This window comes from Zootermopsis nevadensis, unplaced genomic scaffold (assembly GCF_977971745.1).
Source record: "Zootermopsis nevadensis isolate Lab colony 2312 unplaced genomic scaffold, Znev_1.0 Znev_ptg000031l, whole genome shotgun sequence".
Classification (NCBI taxonomy): domain Eukaryota; kingdom Metazoa; phylum Arthropoda; class Insecta; order Blattodea; family Termopsidae; genus Zootermopsis; species Zootermopsis nevadensis.
The window spans coordinates 4,569,662-4,592,280 of NW_028259163.1; the positions used below are offsets into that span (position 1 = coordinate 4,569,662).

The 22,619-nt window shown below is 33.8% G+C and overlaps 1 protein-coding gene across 1 annotated transcript; it reads left to right on the forward strand.

The window, feature by feature from the left end:
- Nucleotides 1-639: 639 nt before the first annotated feature.
- Nucleotides 640-12,940, forward strand: LOC110840950 (uncharacterized). The gene is made up of 3 exons (XM_087359242.1): nucleotides 640-1,006; nucleotides 2,194-2,613; nucleotides 12,144-12,940. Exons 1-3 carry the CDS (start codon nucleotides 977-979, stop codon nucleotides 12,576-12,578), a joined length of 885 nt encoding a protein of 294 aa, XP_087215368.1. The 5' UTR covers nucleotides 640-976; the 3' UTR covers nucleotides 12,579-12,940.
- The last annotated feature ends 9,679 nt before the right edge of the window (nucleotides 12,941-22,619 follow it).

Below are 22,619 nucleotides of genomic sequence, written 5' to 3' on the forward strand. Positions count from 1 at the left end.
ATCCCGAAACAATAAAAGTTAGTGGAAGACAAAAGGTTACTGAGAATGTATTATTACGTCGCCCAAATTAAATATCTTCCAAGTATAAATAAGACGTCTGTTTGAATTTAAAATGAGAACTCCAATGCCGTGTTAGATACTTAATTAAAAGTCTGCAACCAAATAAGTATGATATTTTATGAAAATGGATCATGGTTACTAAATTACAATATGCACTATGACAATGTTAAAACTAGAAAAAAAAAATTAATTTTAAATGTGCCGACTGTAACATTTTCATACTTCAATAGGCCTGTAATTATGAAACAAGAAGATGTAATAACAAATAGGAAATTGTTGTCTGCTTCAATAAAAAGAAAACTGTAGTTAAATTTGCTTGATTTATCGACGTTTCAATGTTCCCGACTGTGTGGTAGCTAATTGGGTCAGAAAGGCAGGTACGTTTCGCAACAGAAAATCATGACTCAGAAGATAAAACAATTTTTTTGTATCCATTTCGATGTTGAACTAAATACAGATTCTCTGGAATGAGACATTTCAGCGGAAGAACACACGATTTGCATTCTGGGTACACAGTTCGAATCTCGGTCCATAAAGCAGTCAACCTTATTCAGTTGACAAACATTTGGTGACAGTGTGAAAGTGGGAACTGCATTTCTACAGTTTGCTTGTTTACTACTTGCTATAATATTTCGTAACCTGTGACAAATATTTTTATGAATACAAGCATGAACTAGAAAAACAGAAATTAGAATAAAAGTAATTACAATGGAAGACATTAAGAGGTCGTATCAAAGCCTTCTGCACATAGATTCTGCGCTGAAATTTATGACATATTATTTAGAATTTATATAAAGTGAACCTCCGTGCAATTAGTTTATAAACGACTGCATATTCACACATCTCAGATAACTCTCAACATTGCTCCTGGAACTAGCAACTCTTGGAATATTACATATATTAACCAGATTTTAAAATGCAGAAATCACAGGCGATAAAGTTTACGGTAAGTTAAACATTCAATAATTTTCATTTAGTCAAAAACTATTTGTTGTAAAATACAATTATCTGCTAAAAGACAGTTTTGCAGTATAATTAGAGTATAGGAAGTGTCCCAAACGGATTTATACAAATTGTAATACGGAATTTCAAATTTCTAAATTAGTTGCTTATCATTATCAATTTTGACACAAATATGACCGTGACCTACACTAGATTCGCCAATTCACTAAGTTTCGATGTTGTCGATTGTAATGTTTTCGTATATTGTAAAGTCTTAATTTCATTCTGCGTTAAAAATCATTGCTTCTTATAAAATAGTGCTTTTCGTTACCAAATTTCTAATACACAGTCGAATAAATCCTTATTTTATTTCCCAAATGCATTGAAGAGATGTAAATGCTCTATATAACCTTCTTCCAAATCACATAAACCAGAGGTCACCGCTTAGATTACGATTTTCTTGGTGTCTGCGATGTCTTGAAATTTTGGCCCTTACTGAAACTGTAGACAATCTTATTCCTACTAGAAATTTTGCGTTTTTTGCTGTTGGTCCCTCACGTAACATTCGACCCTCCAAAAAATGTGCACAAACTACAAATAACGTTTTTAAAATCAGTGACGTCATTATAGATCATTTGGTTTCAATAACTCCGTCACTACTTAAAAAAACTGTCGTGCATAATATTTTCTTACAATTGCGTAATGTCTTTATAGTCTGACATTTGTTACACTGAATGTAGTCTTTTGTATTGTTTATATTCGTAATTATTCTTTATCTGTAACCTTTTATTTGCTTGAAATTACACATTTCGTTTGGTGTGGTAGAATTTCTCCGACTTTTGATTTATTATTGAAAGCAAAACGTATTTCTGAAACATCAGTAATATTCTACCATACTGCACGACTAAACATACTAGAATACAACCAGACAATTTTATACGCTCTCACGTCTGAAAATTAGACAAACAATTTACTTACAGCTAAACTAATCCACACACCACCTCAATTACTCACACCTGTTACTGGACTCGCACAAATGCAATGCGCATGCCCAGTCTAAAAAAATTAACTGTACATTGAACGAACATCGTAAAGGATTTTAAGTGCTGTCGTAAGGAAAGGTTAACCAACCAAACAATTTGTACATTATTTCATAATTTATTTCTAAATAATTACGTGTCTTTTTTACAGATTGCGATCATAACATTTGTGCATCTAATTTCGTCGGTGACAGTATTGAGTCAAAATGGAAACTTCAAATGTGTGACAGAAGGGAGATTCCCAAATCCAGATGACTGCTCTAAATTTTATCAATGTAAACAACGTTCTGGCAAATTGAAACTCTTCAACATTACATGCCCGAATAACCTACACTTTGACAGTTTATCTAAATTTTGTTTAAATCCGGCTAATGCTACTTGTGGAACTACACCTACACCGGTTCCAACTACTCCGACCCCTAACCCGTGCGTAGGACCTGGATTCTTCTGCAACTCCAACTCATCATTTACAATTTGCGCAGACGTAAATGTACCTATCCCACCAGGCGACATAAATTGTCCGCCGTATTTTTTCTGCAATCCAAAGTGCGCAAATCCATGCATAAATCATGTTTTCCTTTGTTGATATGGATTATCTTCATTATCCACCTTCACGTAAACATTATCTAATGGTGACTTGCCACACCCGTAGACACATTAGGCTCTATCCTTGTACGATTAAATAAAGTTTAAGTCTCTGGAAAACTACTTATGAATGTTCTTCTTATAGAACACTAGTGAATATTTCAAAACCAGGATATTATAAACAAAAACCACATGTTTAAAATAAATACATTATTTACTCTGTGAAAATGATTTTTTAAAATAATTTTCTAGTTTAACTGAACTGGATTTAACATCGCTAATGGAACTGATTATGATATAAGTGATAAAAAGATTGTACACAAATATCAAAACGCAATAAAACATTGAAACTATAAATGAACAAACACACAGAAGCAGGGCTGTGGAGTCGGAGTGGGAGTCGATAAAAATGTACCGACTTCGACTCCGACCTCGATATGAAATCTTAAAAACAATTTTTATACCGTGTGGCCTCACGCTTGTGGAGATTCAACGACGCGTTTATCCACATGGTGTGGAAATAATGCTTTGTAACTTTCGCTCTAGTACCTTAAGAATACGAACGGTCTAGAAAACAACAGATTTCTGCAATAAAAATTAAGAATTATTTTTAAAAATAGGTTAAATGTCTAAAACGTAGGCTGATGATTCACGTGGAGATGATGAAATCTCTTATGGTGTCATTTACCCTTTTAGTAGGTGTACCCTTATTAATAAATATTGGACTTTTATAAAGTAGTCGGTGTCGGAGTCGAACCCGGAGTCAGAGGTTTTAGTACCGACTTCACAGCCCTGCTCAGAAGTGTAGATCCAAGAAACAGAGGAATATTTTATTAAATGCAAGGTATAAATAAAACTTTTAAAAAGTGTTAAGGGATCTCTTAGATTAAAATATTTCAAAAAGACGTATGTTCTTACAGAGACCGATCACCAATACCAGAAGCATCTCAAGATAAATGATGAAACAGTACTCAAAATAGGTGACGTTAATTTATTTCGAATTATTTCTAAATTATACTTTACAATAACCACACAATCCAAAGTCACATATCCTTTGCAGTTCGTACGCCTTGTTATGTAACACAACTTTAAATTCTCAGCGTGACGAACAAGCAATTATGGGCGACTCTCATTATACGCGACTTTGATATCCGCTATTCCGCATATCAGCGGTTTTATGTTAAATTATATGGAGCAACGTCATCCTACCCACATCCTAGCCTCAGACCTCGATGAATCTTATTAAGATTTATCAGGGAATGTGACGCTGATGACAAACTTAACACCGGAGACTTCTGCGAGGCGATTGTTAAACGTTTCTCGTTTTACGCGTTTTCAAGATTTGCAGCGGACCACAAGAATGCAATACCCGTGTATAATGAGAGTCGTCCGTGTGGTGCGTGAAAGTCAAAGTTTGTGACAAATGTTTGTTCTGAAGAAATAAATTCCCGAAACAATAAAAGTTAGTGGAAGAACAAAAGTTACTGAGAATGTGTTATTACGTCGCCCGAATTAAATTTCATAGAAGTTTGTTACAGTATAAACACGACGTCTGTTTGAATTTAAAATGAGAACTCCAATGCCGTGTTAGATACATATTTAAAAGTCTGCAAGCAAATAAGTATGATATTTTATGAAAATAGATCATGGTTACTAAATTGCAATATGCACTATGACAATTACGCGCGTGTTAAACCTAAAAATAATTGTTTTAATTTTAAATATTCCGACTGTAATATTTTCATACTTCAATAGGCCTGTAATTATGAAACAAGAAGATGTAATAACAAACAGCAAATTGTTGTCTGCACCAATAAAAAGAAAACTGTAGTTAAATTTGCTTGTTTCATCGACGTTTCAATGTTCCTGACTGTGTGGTAACTAATTGGGTCAGAGACGCAGGTACGTTTCGCAACAGAAAATCATGACTCAGAAGATAAAACAATTGTTGTTGTATCTATTTCGATGTTGAACTAAATACAGATTCTCTGGAATGAGACATTTCAGCGGAAGAACACACGATTTGCATTCTGGGTACACAGTTCGAACCTCGGTCCATAAGGTAGTCAACCTTATTCAGTTGACAAACATTTGGTGACAGTGTGCAAGTGGGAACTGCATTTCTCCAGTTTGCTTGTTTACTAGTTGCTGTAACATTTCGTAACCTGTGACAAATATTTTCATGAATACAAGCATGAACTAGAAAAACAGAAATTAGAATAAAAGTAATTACAATGGAAGACATTAAGAGGTCGTGTCAAAGCCTTCTGCACATAGATTCTGCGCTGCAATTTATGACATATTATTTAGAAAATATATAAAGTGAACCTCCGTGCAATTAGTTTATAAACGACTGCATATTCACACATCTCAGATAACTCCGAACATTGCTTCTGGAACTAGCAACTCTTGGAATATTACATATATTAACCAGATTTTAAAATGCAGAAATCACAGGCGATAAAGTTTACGGTAAGTTAAACATTCAATAATTTTCATTTAGTCAAAAACTATTTGTTGTAAAATACAAGTATCTTCTATGAGACAGTTCTGTAGTGTAGTTAGATTTTTATAGGAAGTGTCCTAAACGGATTTATACAAATTGTAATACGGAATTTCAAATTTCTAAGTTAGTTGCTTATCATTATCAACTTTGACACAAATGTGACCGTGAAATACACTAGATTCGCCAACTCACTAAGTGCAGATGTTGACAGTTGTAATGTTTCCTTATGTTCAAACGTCTTAATTTTATTCGGTGAAATAGGTACACATATTTTTAGGGCAATCTGCGTTAAAAATCATTGTTTCTTATAAAATAGTGCTTTTCGTTACGAAATTTCTAATACACAGTCGAATAAATCCTTATTTTATTTCCGAAATCCGTTGAAGAGATGTAAATGCTCTATATAATCTTTTTTTCCGAATCATATAAACCAGAGGTCACCACTTAGATTCCGATTTTCTTGGTGTCTGCAATATCTTGAAATTTTGGCCCTTACTGAAACTGTAGACAATCTTATTCCTACTAGAAATTTTGCGTTATTTCCTTTTGGTCCCTCACGTAACATTCGACCCTCCACAAAACGTATATCAACCACAAATAACTTTTTCAAAATCATTGACGTCATTATAGATCATTTGGTTTCAATAACTCCTTCACTACTTAAAAAAACTGTCGTGCATAAAATTTTGTTATAATTACGTAATATCTTTATAGTCTGACATTTGTTACACCGAATGTAGTCTTTTGTATTGTTTATATTCGTAATTATACTTTATTTGTAACCTTTTATTTGCTTGAAATTACACATTTCGTTTGGTGTGGTAGAATTTCTCCGACTCTCGATTTAATAATGAAGGCAAAACGTATTTCTGAAACATCTGTAACATTCTACCATAATACACGACTAAACATACTAGAATACAACCAGGCAATTTTATACGCCCTTACGTCTGAAAATAAAACAAATAATTTACTTACAGCTAAACTAATCCACAAACCCCTCTAATTCCTCAAACCGGTTACTGGACTCGCACAAATGCAATGCGCATGCCCAGTTTAAAAAAATTAACTGTACATTGAACGAACATCGTAAAGGATTTTAAGTGCTGTCGTAAGGAAAGGTTAACCAACCAAACAATTTGTACATTATTTCATAATTTATTTCTAAATAATTACGTATCTTTTTTACAGATTGCGATCATAACATTTGTGCATCTAATTTCGTCGGAGACAGTATTGAGTCAAAATCTAAACTACACTTGTGTGGCAGAAGGGAGATTCCCAAATCCAGATGACTGCTCTAAATATTATCAATGTAAACAACGTTCTGACAAAATGGAACTCCGCGACGAGACGTGCCCGAATAACCTACACTTTGACAATTCATCTACATTTTGTTTAACTCCCGCTGATGCTACTTGTGCATCTACAACTACAACTTCAATTACAACTACAAATACATCCACTCCGACGCCTAACCCGTGCGTAGGACCTGGATTCTTCTGCAACTCCGCCTCATTATTTACACTTTGCGCAGACGTAAATGTACCTATCCCACCAGGCAACATAAATTGTCCAACGGGTTATTTCTGCAATCCAAAGTGCGTATCTCCATGCACAAATCATGTTTCCCTTTGTTGATATGAATTATCTTCATTATCCATCTTCATGTAAACATTATCTAATGGTGACTTGCCACACCCGTAGACACATTAGGCTCTATCCTTGTACGATTAAATAAAGTTTAAGTCTAACGAAAACTACTTAAGTAACTTTCTTTCCTATAGAACACTGGTGATTATATTAAAACCAGGATATTATAAACAAAAACCACATGTTTAAAATAAATCCATTGTTTACTCTGTAAAAATGATGATTTTTTAACATATTTTTCTCGTTTAACTGAACTGGATTTAACATCGCTAATGGAACTGATTATGATATAAGTGATAAAAAGATTGTACTCAAATATCAAAACGCAATAAAACATTGAAACTATAAATGAACAAACACACAGAAGCAGGGCTGTGGAATCGGAGTCGGTAAAAATGTACCGACCCCGACCTCGATATGAAATCTTAAGAACAATTTTTATACCGTGTGAGTCGCTGGCGGCCTAACGCTTAGGGAGATTCAACGACGTGTTGAGCAACATGGTGTGGAAATAATGCTTTGTAACTTTCGCTCTAGTACCTTAAGAATACAAACTGTCTGGAAAACAACCGATTTCTGCAATAAACATTAAGTCGTATATTTAAAATAGGTTAAAAGTCTAAAACGTAGGCTGATGATTCACGTGGTGGTGATGAAGTCTCTTATGGTGTCATTCACCATTTTAGTAAGTTTAAACTTATTAATAAATATTGAGCTCTTATAAAGTAGTCGGTGTCGGAGTCGAACCCGGAGTCAGAGATTTTAGTACCGACTTCACAGCCCTGCTCAGAAGTGTAGATCCAAGAAATGGAGGAATATTTTATTAAATGCAAGGTATAAATATTACTTTTAAGAAGTGTTAAGGGATCTCTTAGATTAAAATATCTTAAAAAGACGTATGTTCATTCAGAGACCAGTCACCAATACCAAAAGCATCCCTGGGTAAATGATGAAACAGTACTTAAAATAGGTGACGTTAATTTATTTCGAATTCTTTATAAATTATAGTTTACAATAACCACACAATCCAAAGTCACATATCCTTTGCAGTTCGTACGCCTTGTTATGTAACACAACTTTCAGTTCTCAGCGTGACGAACAACCAATTGTGGGCGACTCTCATTATACGCGATTTTGATATCAGCTATTCCGCATATTAGTGTTTATGAGTTATATTACATGGAGCAACGTTATCCTACCCACATCCAAACTACAGACCTCGACGAATCTTATTAAGTTTTATCAGGGAATGTGACGCTGATGACAAACGTAACACCGGAGACTTCTGCGAGACGATTGTTAAACGTTTCTCGTTTTACGCGTTTTCAAAATTTGTAGTGGACCACAAGAATGCAACCCCCGTGTATATAATGAGAGTCGTCCGTGTGGTGCGTGAAAGTCAAAGTTCGTGACAAATGTTTGTTCTGAAGAAATAAAATCCCGAAATAATAAAAGTGAGTGGAAGACAAAAGGTTACTGAGAATGTATTATTACGTCGTCCAAATTAAATATCTTCCAAGTTTGCTACAGTACAAACACGACGTCTGTTTGAATTTAAAATGAGAATTTCAATACCGTGTTAGATACATATTTAAAAGTCTGCAACCAAATAAGTATGAAAATTTATGAAAATAGATCATGGTTACTAAATTACGATATGCAATATGACAATTACGCGGGTATTAAAACTAAAAAATATGTTCTGAGTTTAAATATGCCAACTGTAACATTTTCGTACTTCAATTGGCCTGTAATTATGAAACAAGGATATGTAATAACAAACAGCAAATTGTTGTCTGCACCAATAAAAAGAAAACTGTAGTTAAATTTGCTTGTTTCATCGACGTTTCAATGTTCCCGACTGTGTGGTAACTATTTGGGTCAGAGACGCAAGAAAGTTTCGTAACAGAAAATCATGACTCAGAAGATAAAACAACTTTTGTTGTATCTATTTCAATGTGGAACTAAATACAGATATATGGAATGAGACATTTCAGCTGAAGAACACACGATTTGCATTCTGGGTACACAGTTCGAATCTCGGTCCATAAAGTAGTCAACCTTATTCAGTTGACAAACTTTTGGCAAGAGTGTGCAAGTAAACGTCGGAACAATACATTTAATATTAAACCGAAGCTGATCTGAACAATATCAAAGGATTTACTTCATACCGCAAAGGAAACACTACACTTTATCAGTAAAATTATCAAGTGGTTAACGCTGTTTACAGTGAGAAGCGGACGAAACCCAAAGAATTATATTATTAAGACTCCAGTGTTTCCAAAAATACTGTCAGAGTAAATAAAAATAGACCAACACCACTTCCTTCGTAAGGTCTCTTGCAATTCTATACTCCTAACGCAGTTCTTTAAGAGAGAGACCAGCTGGAACGTGACGGAAATGAGGTTAACCAATCAAAGGAAATTCATGTCAGGAAGAAAAGGTAATTTAATGATTCCTTGGACTTCAAGGAAAGAACAGAGACATTTAATCTTATCGATTCAAAGGGTACCAAATGATACAGAATCATCAAATGCCGTACAGTTAGATATCACGGAGAAATATACGACATTCTTGCTATAATTATTTGTGCAGTGTAAAAAAGTAACATGGAATGTGAAGGGCTAATCAACACTGTACCAAGTTTCGATCCCATGACCACCCGCACATGAGTCTAGTACGTTTCCACTAGGCTAAATCACGTTCTACTTCATTATTACAAACGTCCATTTTATAAAGAACACAATGCAATCTCATGATTTATAAGTTTATGAAGTAAGACGTTGTATTTAATAAATATATTTTATTTACAGCTAACACGTTAACGCATATATCAATACATTTTGTACAATGCATTTCGCATTTATTAAATACTTTTTGATATAGAAACAAACCCAGGATACTGCGTTTGAAGGTACTTCGTGAGGTCTCTTTGCTTCGGTTCTTTCATAGTCCTTAGTTCCCAAAATACAAAAACAAACTTTACCGGAAATAAAACCCAGGAGTAATTTTGTTATGTATTTTGGCCCTCGTAGGAATTCTCTGCCATTTAAAAAAAATGATATTTACGCCGTTTTACTATTATGTTTAGATTCTACACTACAGCAATCATCCTCACTCGATATCGAAGTGTGAAGACTTCCTTAGGATAACTTACCTTTCTGTATGATCTCAGTGGCTTTAAAACAAAACATCACATGTTTATACAATATTTTATTTTCCGTCTATACACAAACTTAAAATAATGTTGTTTAAAATTACTTAAAATTATAACATTCTCAGTAGATACTGCATCTTGTTACATTTTTTGTTTTTTTGTAACAAGATGCAGTATCTACTGAGAATGTTATAATTTTAAGTAATTTTAAACAACATTATTTTAAGTTTGTGTATAGACGGAAAATAAAATATTGTATCAATAAAACACAAACATGACGCAATTAAGATATAAATCACATGTTTAGTTAAAATGCGTTATTTAATTTTTGCACTGGAAGTAAACATAAATACACACACATACATACAAACATATCTGAAATGTTAATTCTTTTCAAATGTTAATTAATGTTTGTGTGGCGGTTGTGTAAAGTTTCATTTCGACGAAGAAGATAAATAATTAAGAGGGCGTGAATAACTTTTACCACCTTTCTGTACGTTCTTGCACAAAGTAAATAGGGAGAACGCATTATGATCTGGTCGTCTCTGTCCGTCTTCAGTTAATTCTAATCGGGAGCCACTGGACGGATTTAGATAAAATTTGATTTTATAATACCAAATGCACGTAGTAAAGAACACACGAGATATTATGTATGTTCCAGTAGGAAAATAAATCCTCCGAGCCACTTTAAAATACAGTTCACTTAGTTGGTTAGTTTGATGTGGTTTCCTGTCTGATCCAGGACCAATCGTAATGGAAATATTTCAAGAATGCAAGTGGGAACTGCGAATATTCTGGTACTGACTGCATTTCTCCAGTTTCGTTGTTTACTAGTTGCTATAATATTTCGTAACCTGTGACAAATATTTTCAAGAACACTCTCATGAACTAGGAAAACAGAAATTCGAATAAAGTTAATTACAATGGGAGATATTAAGAGATCGTATTAAAGCCGTCAGCACACAGCAATAAATTTATGACATGTTATTTAAAAATTATATAAAATAAATTTCTGCAATTGGTTTTTAAACAACTGCATATTCACACATCTCAGATAACTCTGAACATTGCTCCTGGAACTAACTGATATTGGAAAAAAATATTAGTTAATCAGATTTTAAAATGCAGAAATCACAGACGATAAAGTTTACGGTAAGTTAAACTTTCAACATTCAATAATTTCCATTTAGTCAAAAAATATAAGTTTTAAAATATAAGTATCTTATACAAGACAGTTTTGCAGTGTAGTTAGATTTCTATACGAAGTGTACCAAACAGATTTATATAAATTGTTAAACGAAATTTAAGCCTTACAAGTCAGTTGCTCGCCGTTACCAACTGTGCTACAAAGTTAACCGTGGTCATTTTTAACATTAACACTTGATTCGCTAATTCACTAAATGCCAGTGCTGATGTTTGTAATGGCTTAGTATATTGAAATGTCTTTATATTATTCGCTGCAGTATGTGTGCATATTTAGATGACATGTTGTGTTAAAAAAATCACTGCTTCTCATCAAACAATTTTACTAGTTTATTAATTTATAATATAACGATATAAATTATTATTTTCTTACCAAAAATATTGTAGCTATGTAAATGCAACCACAAATAACGTGTTCATACTCAGTGACGTCATTATAGATCATTTGGTTTCAATAACTCCTTCACTACTTAAAAAAACTGTCGTGCATAAAATTTTGTTATAATTACGTAATATCTTTATAGTCTGACATTTGTTACACCGAATGTAGTCTTTTGTATTGTTTATATTCGTAATTATACTTTATTTGTAACCATTTATTTGCTTGAAATTACACATTTCGTTCGTTGTGGTAAAATTTCTCCGACTTTCGATTTAATAATGAAGGCAAAACGTATTTCTGAAACATCTGTAACATTCTACCATATTGCACGACTAAACATACTAGAATACAACCAGACAATTTTATACGCTCTTACGTCTGAACCTGAAATATTACGTAATATCCAAAAATATTAAGACTTAATATGCGGAACAGACAAATTATTTATTTCGCAATATTGTGTTAAAGTATGGCGTAGGTTTCCAAGGAGAGTGGCTAGAATTCCTATTAAATATTTTCTTGAAATCAGGTAATGAATTCGAAAGATACCATAATCAGACATTTCAGGAAGGATTTTCTATGCAAAAAGAACAATGAAGAATTTCTTTGTTACAGATCGTGATCGTGACATTTCTTCAGTTAATTTCGTCGAAGACAGTATTCACTCAATCTTCAGGCTTCACTTGTGTGACAGTAGGGAGATTCCCAAATCCAGATGACTGCTCTAAATATTATCAATGTGTATACCGCAATGGCAAATTGGAACTCGGCTACATGACGTGCCCGAATAACCTACACTTTGACGATTTATCTCGATACTGTTTAAATCCCGCTGATGCTACTTGTGGAACTACACCTACACCGGTTCCAACTACTCCGACGCCTAACCCGTGCGTAGGACCTGGATTCTACTGCAACTCCAATTCATCATTTACGTATTGCGCAGACGTAAATATACCTATCGTACCAGGCGACCTAAATTGTCCGTCGGGTTATTTCTGCAATCCAAAGTGCGTATCTCCATGCACAAATCATGTTTCCCTTTGTTGATATGAATTATCTTCATTATCCATCTTCATGTAAACATTATCTAATGGTGACTTGCCACACCCGTAGACACATTAGGCTCTATCCTTGTACGATTAAATAAAGTTTAAGTCTAACGAAAACTACTTAAGTAACTTTCTTTCCTATAGAACACTGGTGATTATATTAAAACCAGGATATTATAAACAAAAACCCACATGTTTAAAATAAATCCATTGTTTACTCTGTAAAAATGATGATTTTTTAAGATATTTTTCTAGTTTAACTGAACGGGATGTAACATCTCTAATGGAACTGATTATGATATAAGTGAAAAGAAGATTGTACTCAAATATCAAAACGCAATAAAACATTGAAACTATAAATGAACAAACACACAGAAGCAGGGCTGTGGAATCGGAGTCGGTAAAAATGCACCGACTTCGACCCCGACCTCAATATGAAATCTTAAGAACAATATTTATACCGTGTGGCCTCACGCTTGGGGAGATTCAACGACGCGTTTATCCACATATTGTGGAAATAATGCTTTGTAACGTTCGCTCTAGTACCTTAAGAATACAAACTGTCTATAAAACAACAGATTTCTGCAATAAAAATTAAGAATTACATTTAAAAATAGGTTAAAAGTCTAAAAAGTAGTCCGATGATTCACGTGGTGGTGATAAAATCTCTTATGGTGTCATTTACCATTTTAGTAGGTGTACCCTTACTAATGCATATTGAGCTTTTATAAAGTAGTCGGTGTCGGAGTCGAACCCGGAGCCAGAGATTTTAGTACCGACTTCACAGCCCTGCTCAGAAGTGTAGATCCAAGAAATGGAGGAATATTTTAATAACTGCAAGGTATAAATAAAACATTTAAGAAGTGTTAAGGGATCTCTTAGATTAAAATATCTTAAAAAGGCGTATGTTCATACAGAGATCGATCACCAATACCAGAAGCATCATGGATTTACTCAGCAACTCAAGATAAATGATGAAATAGTACTCAAAATAGGTGACGTTAATTTATTTCGAATTCTTTATAAATTATAGTTTACAATAACCACACAATCCAAAGTCACATATCCTTTGGAGTTCGTACGCCTTATTATGTAACACAACTTTCAATTCTCAGCGTGACGAACAAACAATTATGGGCGACTCTCATTATACGCGATTTTGATATCCGCTATTCCGCATATCAGCGGTTTTATGTTAAATTATATGGAGCAACGTCATCCTACCCACATCCTAGCCTCAGACCTCGATGAATCTTATTAAGATTTATCAGGGAATGTGACGCTGATGCCAAACTTAGCGCCGGAGACTTCTGCGAGACGATTGTTAAACGTTTCTCGTTTTACGCGTTTTCAAAATTTGTAGTAGACCACAAGAATGCAATACCCGTGTATAATGAGAGTCGTCCGTGTGGTGCGTGAAACTCAAATATTGTGACAAATATTTAATCTGAAGAAATGAAATCACGAATCAATAAAAGTTAGTGGAAGACCAAAAGTTACTGAGAATGTGTTATTACGTCGCCCAAATTAAATATCTTCCAAGTTTGCTACAGTATAAATACGACGTCTGTTTGAATTTAAAATGAGAACTCCAATGCCGTGTTACATACATAATTAAAAGTCTGCAACCAAATAAGTATGAAACCTTACGAAAATAGATCATGGTTACTAAATTGCAGTATGCACTATGACAATGTTAAAACTAGAAAGAAAAATTTAATTTTAAATGTGCAGACTTTCATACTTCAATTGGCCTGTAATTATGAAACAAGAAGATGTAATAACAAATAGGAAATTGTTGTCTGCATCAATAAAAAGAAAACTAGTTAAATTTGCTTGATTTATCGACGTTTCAATGTCCCTGACTGTGTGGTTATTAATTGGGTCAGAGACGCAGGTAAGTTTCCTAGCAGAAAATCATGACTCAGAAGATAAAACAACTTTTGTTGTATCTATTTCGATGTTGAACCAAATACAGATTTCTCGAATGAGACATTTCAGCGGAAGAACACACGATTTGCATTCTGGGTACACAGTTCGAATCTCGGTCCGTAAAGTAGTCAACCTTATTCAATTGACAAACATTTGGCAAGAGTGTGTAAGTAAACGTCGGAACAGTACATTTAATATTGAACCAAAGCTGATCTAAACAATATCAAAAGGATTTAGCCCGTACCGCAAAGGAAACACTACACTGTATCAGTAAAATTATCAAGTGATTAACGCTGTTTACAGTGAGAAACGAACGAAACCCAAAGAATTATATTATTTATAAGCCTGCTTTTCCAAACTTACTGTCAGAGTAAATAAAGATAGCCGAAGACCACTTTCTTCGCAAGTCATCTAGTCATTCTATACTCCTAACGCAGTTATTTAAGAGAGACCAGTTAATGGTATTGGAAAAAGGGCATATCATTTGAAGGAAATTCACTTCAAGAAGAAAAGAGAATATAACGAAACTTTGGATTTTACGGCAAAAAGAGAGACATTTAATCTTAACGATTTTAAGAGTACCAACATGACAGAGAATCATTAAATGACGTACAGTTAGATTTCATGGAGAAATATACGACATTCTTGCTGTAATTATTTGTGCAGTGTAAATGACGAAGTCATGAGTTTGAAACGCGTCTGGGACGATGTAGTTTTGTTTTAAAGTGTAGAATGTTTTGTTTTTATACGCGATTTCATACTACACGGTATGCAAGGTTTTAAGAACAAAATTTCGATCGCATGACAACCCGCTCATGAGTCTAGTTCACTGCCACAAAGCTAGATAGCCTTCTCTTTCATTATCAAAGACGTCCATTACCTACACAAAACATTACGATCTCATGACTCGTAAGTTTATGAAGTAAGACGTTGTGTTTGATAAATATATTTTTATTTACAACTCTCAGGTTAAGACAAATCTCAAGACGTATCTTACAATGAATTTTGCATTTATAAAATTGTTTTTAGTATATAAACAATCTAAAGCGCCAACTATTCAAGTTACTTATCGTGATACGAAACAACCTCACCGGGTCTCGAACTCTGGAAACGTATTAGGGATATTTACTTTTATACCAAACATTATTAGAGCATATCGTGTGTATTTCGGTAATAAATCAACTTTCGGAACCTCTTTATAATACCGTTCACGTAGTGGATTAATTTACTGTGGCTTCCTGTCGGATCCCTGAACAATTTTAACGGAAATATTCCAAGAACGAATTTGTGAACTGTTAGTATTCTGGTACGAACCGCATTTTTCCAGTTTGCTTGTTTACTAGTTGCTATAATATTTCGAAACTTGTCACAAATACTTTCAAGAACACTCTCATGAACTTGAGATAAAGGAATTAGCGACAGGTCGCTACAGTGAAAGACATTAAGACATCGTATTAAAGCCTTCAGCACACAGATTCTGAGCTGAAATTTACAACGTGTTATTTAGAAATCACATAATATGAATCGCTCTGTAATTGGTTTGTTTACGACTGCATATTCATACATCTCAGGTAACTCTGAACATTGCATCTGGAACCAGCAGCTCTTGGAATATAACATGTATTAATTAGACCTTAAAATGAAGAAATTACAGGAGATAAAGTTTACGGTAAGTTAAACACTCAACATTCAATAATTTCCTTTTAGTCAAAAACTATTTGTTGTAAAATATAAGTATCTGATACAAGACAGTTTTGCAGTGCAGTTACATTTTTATACGAAGTGTCCCAAAAAGGGTTATAAAAATTATAATACGGAATTTCAAATTTCTAAGTCAGTTACTCACCATTACCAACTATGACACAAACATGATGATGGTCATTTTTAACTCCTACACTAGATTCGGGAATTCACTAAGTTCCGATGTTGACGATTGTAATGTTTTCGTATATTGAAACGTCTTAATTTCATTCGGTGAAATACGGACACATATTTTTAGGGCAATCTGGGTTAAAAATAATTGTTTCTTATAAAATAATTCTTTTCGTTTTCAAATGTATAATAAACAGGGGAATAAATCATTATTAATTTCCCCAAATCCATTGAAGAGATGTAAATGCTCTATATAACCTTTTTTTCCGAATCATATAAACCAGAGGTCACCACTTACATTCATGTTTTCTTGTTTTCTGCAAAGGCTCTACATTTTGACTTTCATCGAAAGAGTAGACAATCTTATTCCTACTAGAAATTTTCCATTATTTACTGTTGGTCCCTCACGTTGACATTCGACCCCCCACAAAACGTACATCAACCACAAAGTCAGTGACGTCATTATTAATCATTTGGTTTCAATAACTCCGTCACTGCTTACGAACAAATCTGTCGTTCATAAAGTTTTCCTATAACTATGTAATGTCTTTATAATTTGACGTTGGTTACTTTGAGTGTAAACTACCTGAATGGTATTAATATTCATTGTGATTTATTTCTAACTTTTAATTTGTATATTAATAAATTTAATCTGGATGTTGCGCCGTGTAGCATGATAGAAGTTAACCGATCATCGCCACTGATGAACTAGGCATTAAAAACCTCTGAAACGTCGGTAAAATTCTACCAGACTACACGATAAAACATCCCAGTATACCACTAGTGCGTTATAACCTGAAATGTATTTTAATATCCAAAACATTAATAAAAATCTTTTTATCTAGTACAGGCCACGTTATTAATTTATTAGTATTCTGTTAAATATTACGTAGGTTTTCAAGGAAAGTAGCTATTTATTTATAAATATTTGCTTGAAATCAGGTAATGAATTCCAAAGATACTGTAATAAAACATTTAAGTAAGGATCTTCTATGCAGAAGAATAATTGAGGAAACACGGAGAAATTATAGGCTGAGGGTCACATCGATAATTTTTGTAGGTGTCTCCTGATCAACGCGTGGGGAATAAAGTACAATATTTTTAGAATTAATTTGTAAATAATTACGTTTCTTTGTTACAGATTGCGATCGTAACATTTGTGCATCTAATTTCGTCGAAGACAGTATTGAGTCAGAATGGAGGTTTTACTTGTGTGACATCAGGAAGATTCCCAAATCCAGAAGATTGCTCTAAATACTATGAATGTCTAGGAGTTTATGGTAGATTTTACCTTTTAAAAACTTCATGTCCTCTTAACCTACTCTTTGATTCCGCTTCGCGAATTTGTGTAAAGGCTTCTAAGGCTACTTGTGGAACTTCAACTTCAACGGCTTCAACTGCACCCACAACTACAATTTCATCGGCTCCAAATCTTCAGACGCCTAACCAATGCGTAGGATCAGAATTCTTTTGCAATTCTCATATATCATATATAAATTGCACAGATGATAATTTTCCTGTCGTAAATTGTGAGGAAGGTTACCTCTGCAACACAAAGTGTACATCTCCATGCTTAAATCATATTAATCATTGTTAAAATCGATTACCTACATCATCCATTATCATTGAATCATTATCTAATGCTGATTTGAAATACCGAAGACACATTAGGGTCTATCCTTGTATGATTACATAAAATTTAAGTTTACAAAGAACTACGTAAGTAATTTTTTCCATACAGGACACTGGCGAAGAGTTTGAAACTAAGTTTGTATTAACAAAACCTATATATTTTATGGTTCCCACTGTGTATCTGTGAAAAAATATTTCGATTTTAAAACTTTGTTTACAATTAACTATTTGGGAAGTAGGGTTTCTGATGAAACTGTTTATATAAATGATTACAGCCTTATATAAAAATAACAAGATATTGTATAATATTAAAATGTTAAAAGTTCCGTCATATTTTGTGGATAAAAGACTAGAGTTAAGAAGTCACATGTCTTTGTAAATGCAAGGGAGGAAATTATAATTTTAGAAATGTTACGGGATGCCTCATATTAAAAAAAATAAGAGCTCGTATTTTCTGGTACATACCGATCACCAACACCTGAGACATCATGGTTTTCCTCAGCCTCTCAGGGAAAGTGATTATAGAGTACCTAAAACAGAATAAGTTAATTTATTTTACAATCCTTTCGAATTTATAGTTTAAAAATCCTACAATCCGAATTCACACATCCTTTGCAGTTCTTACGCCTTACTATGTAACGCAACATTCAATCCTCAGCGTGGAGTACAAATAATTAAGGGCGACTTTCATTATACGCGATTCTGCTATCCGCTATTCTGTATATTAGTGATTTTATTATATTATATGGAGAAAAGTATCCTAACCCACATTCAAAATTTAAAGCCTCTGACATCGACGAATCTTATTAAGTTTTATCAAGGAACGTTTCCCGTTTTACGCGCTTTCATTATTTCCAGTGGACCACAAGAATGCAATCCCCGTGTATAATGAGAGTTGTCCGTGTGGTGTGTGAAACACAAAGTTCGTGACAAATGTTTGTTCTGAAGAAATAAAATCCCGAAACAATAAAAGTTAGTGGAAGATCATTAAGGACTGAGAATGTATTACTTCACATTTAATATTGAACCGAAGCTGATATAAATGATATTTAAGAATTAAGACCGTACCGCAAAGAGAACACTACACTCTACCATTATAAAGATCAACTGGTTAACGCTGTTTATAATGTTAAGCGTACGAGCCCAAAAACAAAAGTTGAGCGTTATCAGTTGATGAAGCAAGGAATAAAATGAGTTATGATAATATTCCCTGACATATTACCCAATTCAAAATCAATCACGTATGCTGCGTACCCTCGAAAGGACCCTTGCATTGTCTCAAAGTACGCCAGGCAACAGCAGTCTCAGAATGTCTCGTGCTGTACAGTCAATTTCAAAACACGTTGCACGTCCCAAACAAGTTCACGCACTTCGACATTTTCGGTAACGACGTCGCCATGTTCGACTACGCACTTTTACCAACTACACGAAATAAAACTCCCTGCTTGGGTACATAAATTGCATTTTTCCCCACACCTCTCTCTTCAGTGGCTTGTCTGCAAGTGATTATGGACCACATTTCATTCTGAACTGATGACACCGATATCGAATAATTATAGGAAAGGTAACTGTAAAAATTTGTATCAAAAGACAGGAGATGATATGACACATTCAATAAAATCTTCTTGGGCGATCAGCCCCGTCAAATGCGAAAGATACGAAAACAACGTTTCAGGGACCATCGATGTTTGAATGTACAAATCTTTATGATGGAGATTATAAATTCCTCTAATGGCAGCCATCTTTATACTCGACGTCATGAAAATCACATTTCAGCAATAACGAAAATTATATAACACAAATTAGATATTTATGTTTTTAAATTCCTTCTTTTATCGAACTGCAGTATCGAGAAGTTCACTACCATAATAGCCGCATTTTCGAAAGAAAAAAATATTAATAATAATAATAATAAATAATAATAATAAGTGCGTGTTTTGAGTGTATGAACAGGCAAATGTTCCGCAGAAGTACTCCTGCCATCTGTTGGATCGAAGTTGAACTATCTCAGTAAATGAGATGAACAATCGCGCCAATGCAATGTATCGGTGAGAGGGTGTACTAATTTGACTTCAGGACAGGAAAGATTAAATCTGTAAAAAAATATATTTTGACAGTGAATATGTAAAAGCAATTTAAAGATTAGGAAAATAATTTTCATTTCAGTCACAGATACTACCTTTTTTCACAAACATCACAAAAGCGTCTTATTGTTCCCCTACAAGTTTTACCTCGTTGTTATTTTATTGTCTTTTAAACACGTGGATATAAAAATTATAATGCCTGAGAATAAAACTTCATAATGACGAACTTCGAAATTTGTGGGAATATCACCAAATATTATCAAGCGATCAAATCATGAAGGTGAGTGTAGGACATTCTTTACAGATGAACGAATATAATTTTGATGAGAGAATCCAAAGGAAAACGAAATACGATTACATAAACGTACATGGACAATATTAAAACGGAATTGAGGAAATACTTTTTTAAATTTGGCGTGAATTCACCTACCTCTGGACGCTGTAAAGAAAAGAAGAAGAATACTAATATTTATACGCCAGCATTGCCAAACGTACTGTCAGAGTAAATCAAAATAGACCCAACAGAAAAGATGGCATACCAACTTAAGGACAAGCATTTTAGGAACCCCTGCCGAATTTAAGTGAGTCTTTGACATTCAAGTTACTTCACGCGAATCTCTAAAAATATCCATAGACAATAAAGAAAATCATGTACAAAATGTAGCGAAATTTTTAACGACATTAATCGTGGAAGAATTGAAAACTCAGGCTATCACGGTGGATTATGTGAAGATAAAGAATTGTGTTCTGGGATGTTTCGCCGTGTACTCTGATAAGAACTGACCGAAATTTAGCAGGTATTTACCTTCTCCATAATCAAGGCGAGGACTTAACGGCCTTATGACAGAGACAATACCTCTAAAAAGAAGGTTAATTTCTACGTAACTACATGACCCAAAATAACAAAAGACAGTCATGTTCATACGAAACCACGCAAACCATAAGATTACTTCCTTTTTTATACATTTATGTGAGCAGTAACACGTGTTAATTGTCATAATAATATAAGGTTAACGCATTGTCATCAATTCAAGTCGAAAACAATTAGACATATATGGATAAAATCTAATTTAAAACCTTCTAAATGCAGTTAAGAAAGAAGGCATTGAGGATAATACGTGTATTTGTGTACGAAATATACTTTCAAAGATTTTAAAAATCACTTCCTGAGTAGTGAATTAATTTATTACGAATTCCTGTCAAATCCAGGAATAACATAAATTAAAACATTCCAAGAACGAATTTGGAGAACTCTTGAGTATTTGGACACGGACTGTACCTTTCCAGTTTACAAGTTTGTGTAACATTCTGTAATCTGGCACAAATAATTTCACGAAAACTTACTTGAAGTAGGGTAAAAATACATCCCAAAACCAAGCGAGAGTGAAATGCATTAAGTCATGCTATTAAAGCCTTTAGCACACAAATTCTGTGCTAAAATTTATGACGTATTATTTGGAAATCATATAAAAAGAAACCGTTCCCTAATTGATTTTTAAACGACTGCATACTCGTACATCTCTCAACATCGCACCTGGAACTAGCAGATCTTGGAATATAATATACGTTATTTATATTATAAAATGGAGAAATCACAGGCGATAAAGCTTACGGTAAGTATAACATTCAACATTCAATGATTTCAGTTAGTCAAAAAACATTTGTTATAAAATACAAGTATCTGCTGGTATAAGACACTTTTGAGTGTAGATACATGATGGAATAAAGTGTCCCAGAAATATGTATACATATACGTATTAATACAGAATTTCAAATTTCTAAGTCAGTAGCTCACCGTTATCAACTATGCAACGAAGCTAACGGTGGCCATTTGGGACATATACACTTTATTCACTAATTCACTAAGTGGAATATTGACGTGTGTAATGGCTTAGCGTATTGACATGTCTTAATATTATTCGCTGATGTGTGTATATATATATATATATATATATATATATACACATATATATATTTGTATGGCACGTTGCATTAAAGAATCACTGCTTATCAAATAATTCCATTCGTGTCTTAATTTGTAATATAGATCAATATAAATTATTATTTTCTTCCTAAATATATTTCAGCCATGTAAATGTTTTATATAATCTATGTTTCCAAATCTTATAAACCTGAGATCACAACTAACATTCCGTTTTCTTTCTGCAATGGCTTTAAATTTTGGTTTTCACTCAATCTGTAGGCAGTCTTGTTCCTACAAGAAATTTTGTTTTATTTACTGTTGGTCCGTCACGTAACATTCGACCCCCCCCCCCTCCATAAAATAAGCATCGACCACAAATTACGTTTTCATAGTAAGTGACGTCATTATTGATCATTTCGTGAAGTCATTTGGTCAAACAATTTAGTTACAGTTAAACTAATACTCAGACCAATTTTGCACCTTACACCTGTTATTGGTCTCGCCCAAATCTAATGCGCATGCCCCGTATGAAAATCTGAACTGTACACTGAATAAACCTCACAAGAGATTTTAAGTGTTGTCGTAAGGACAGATT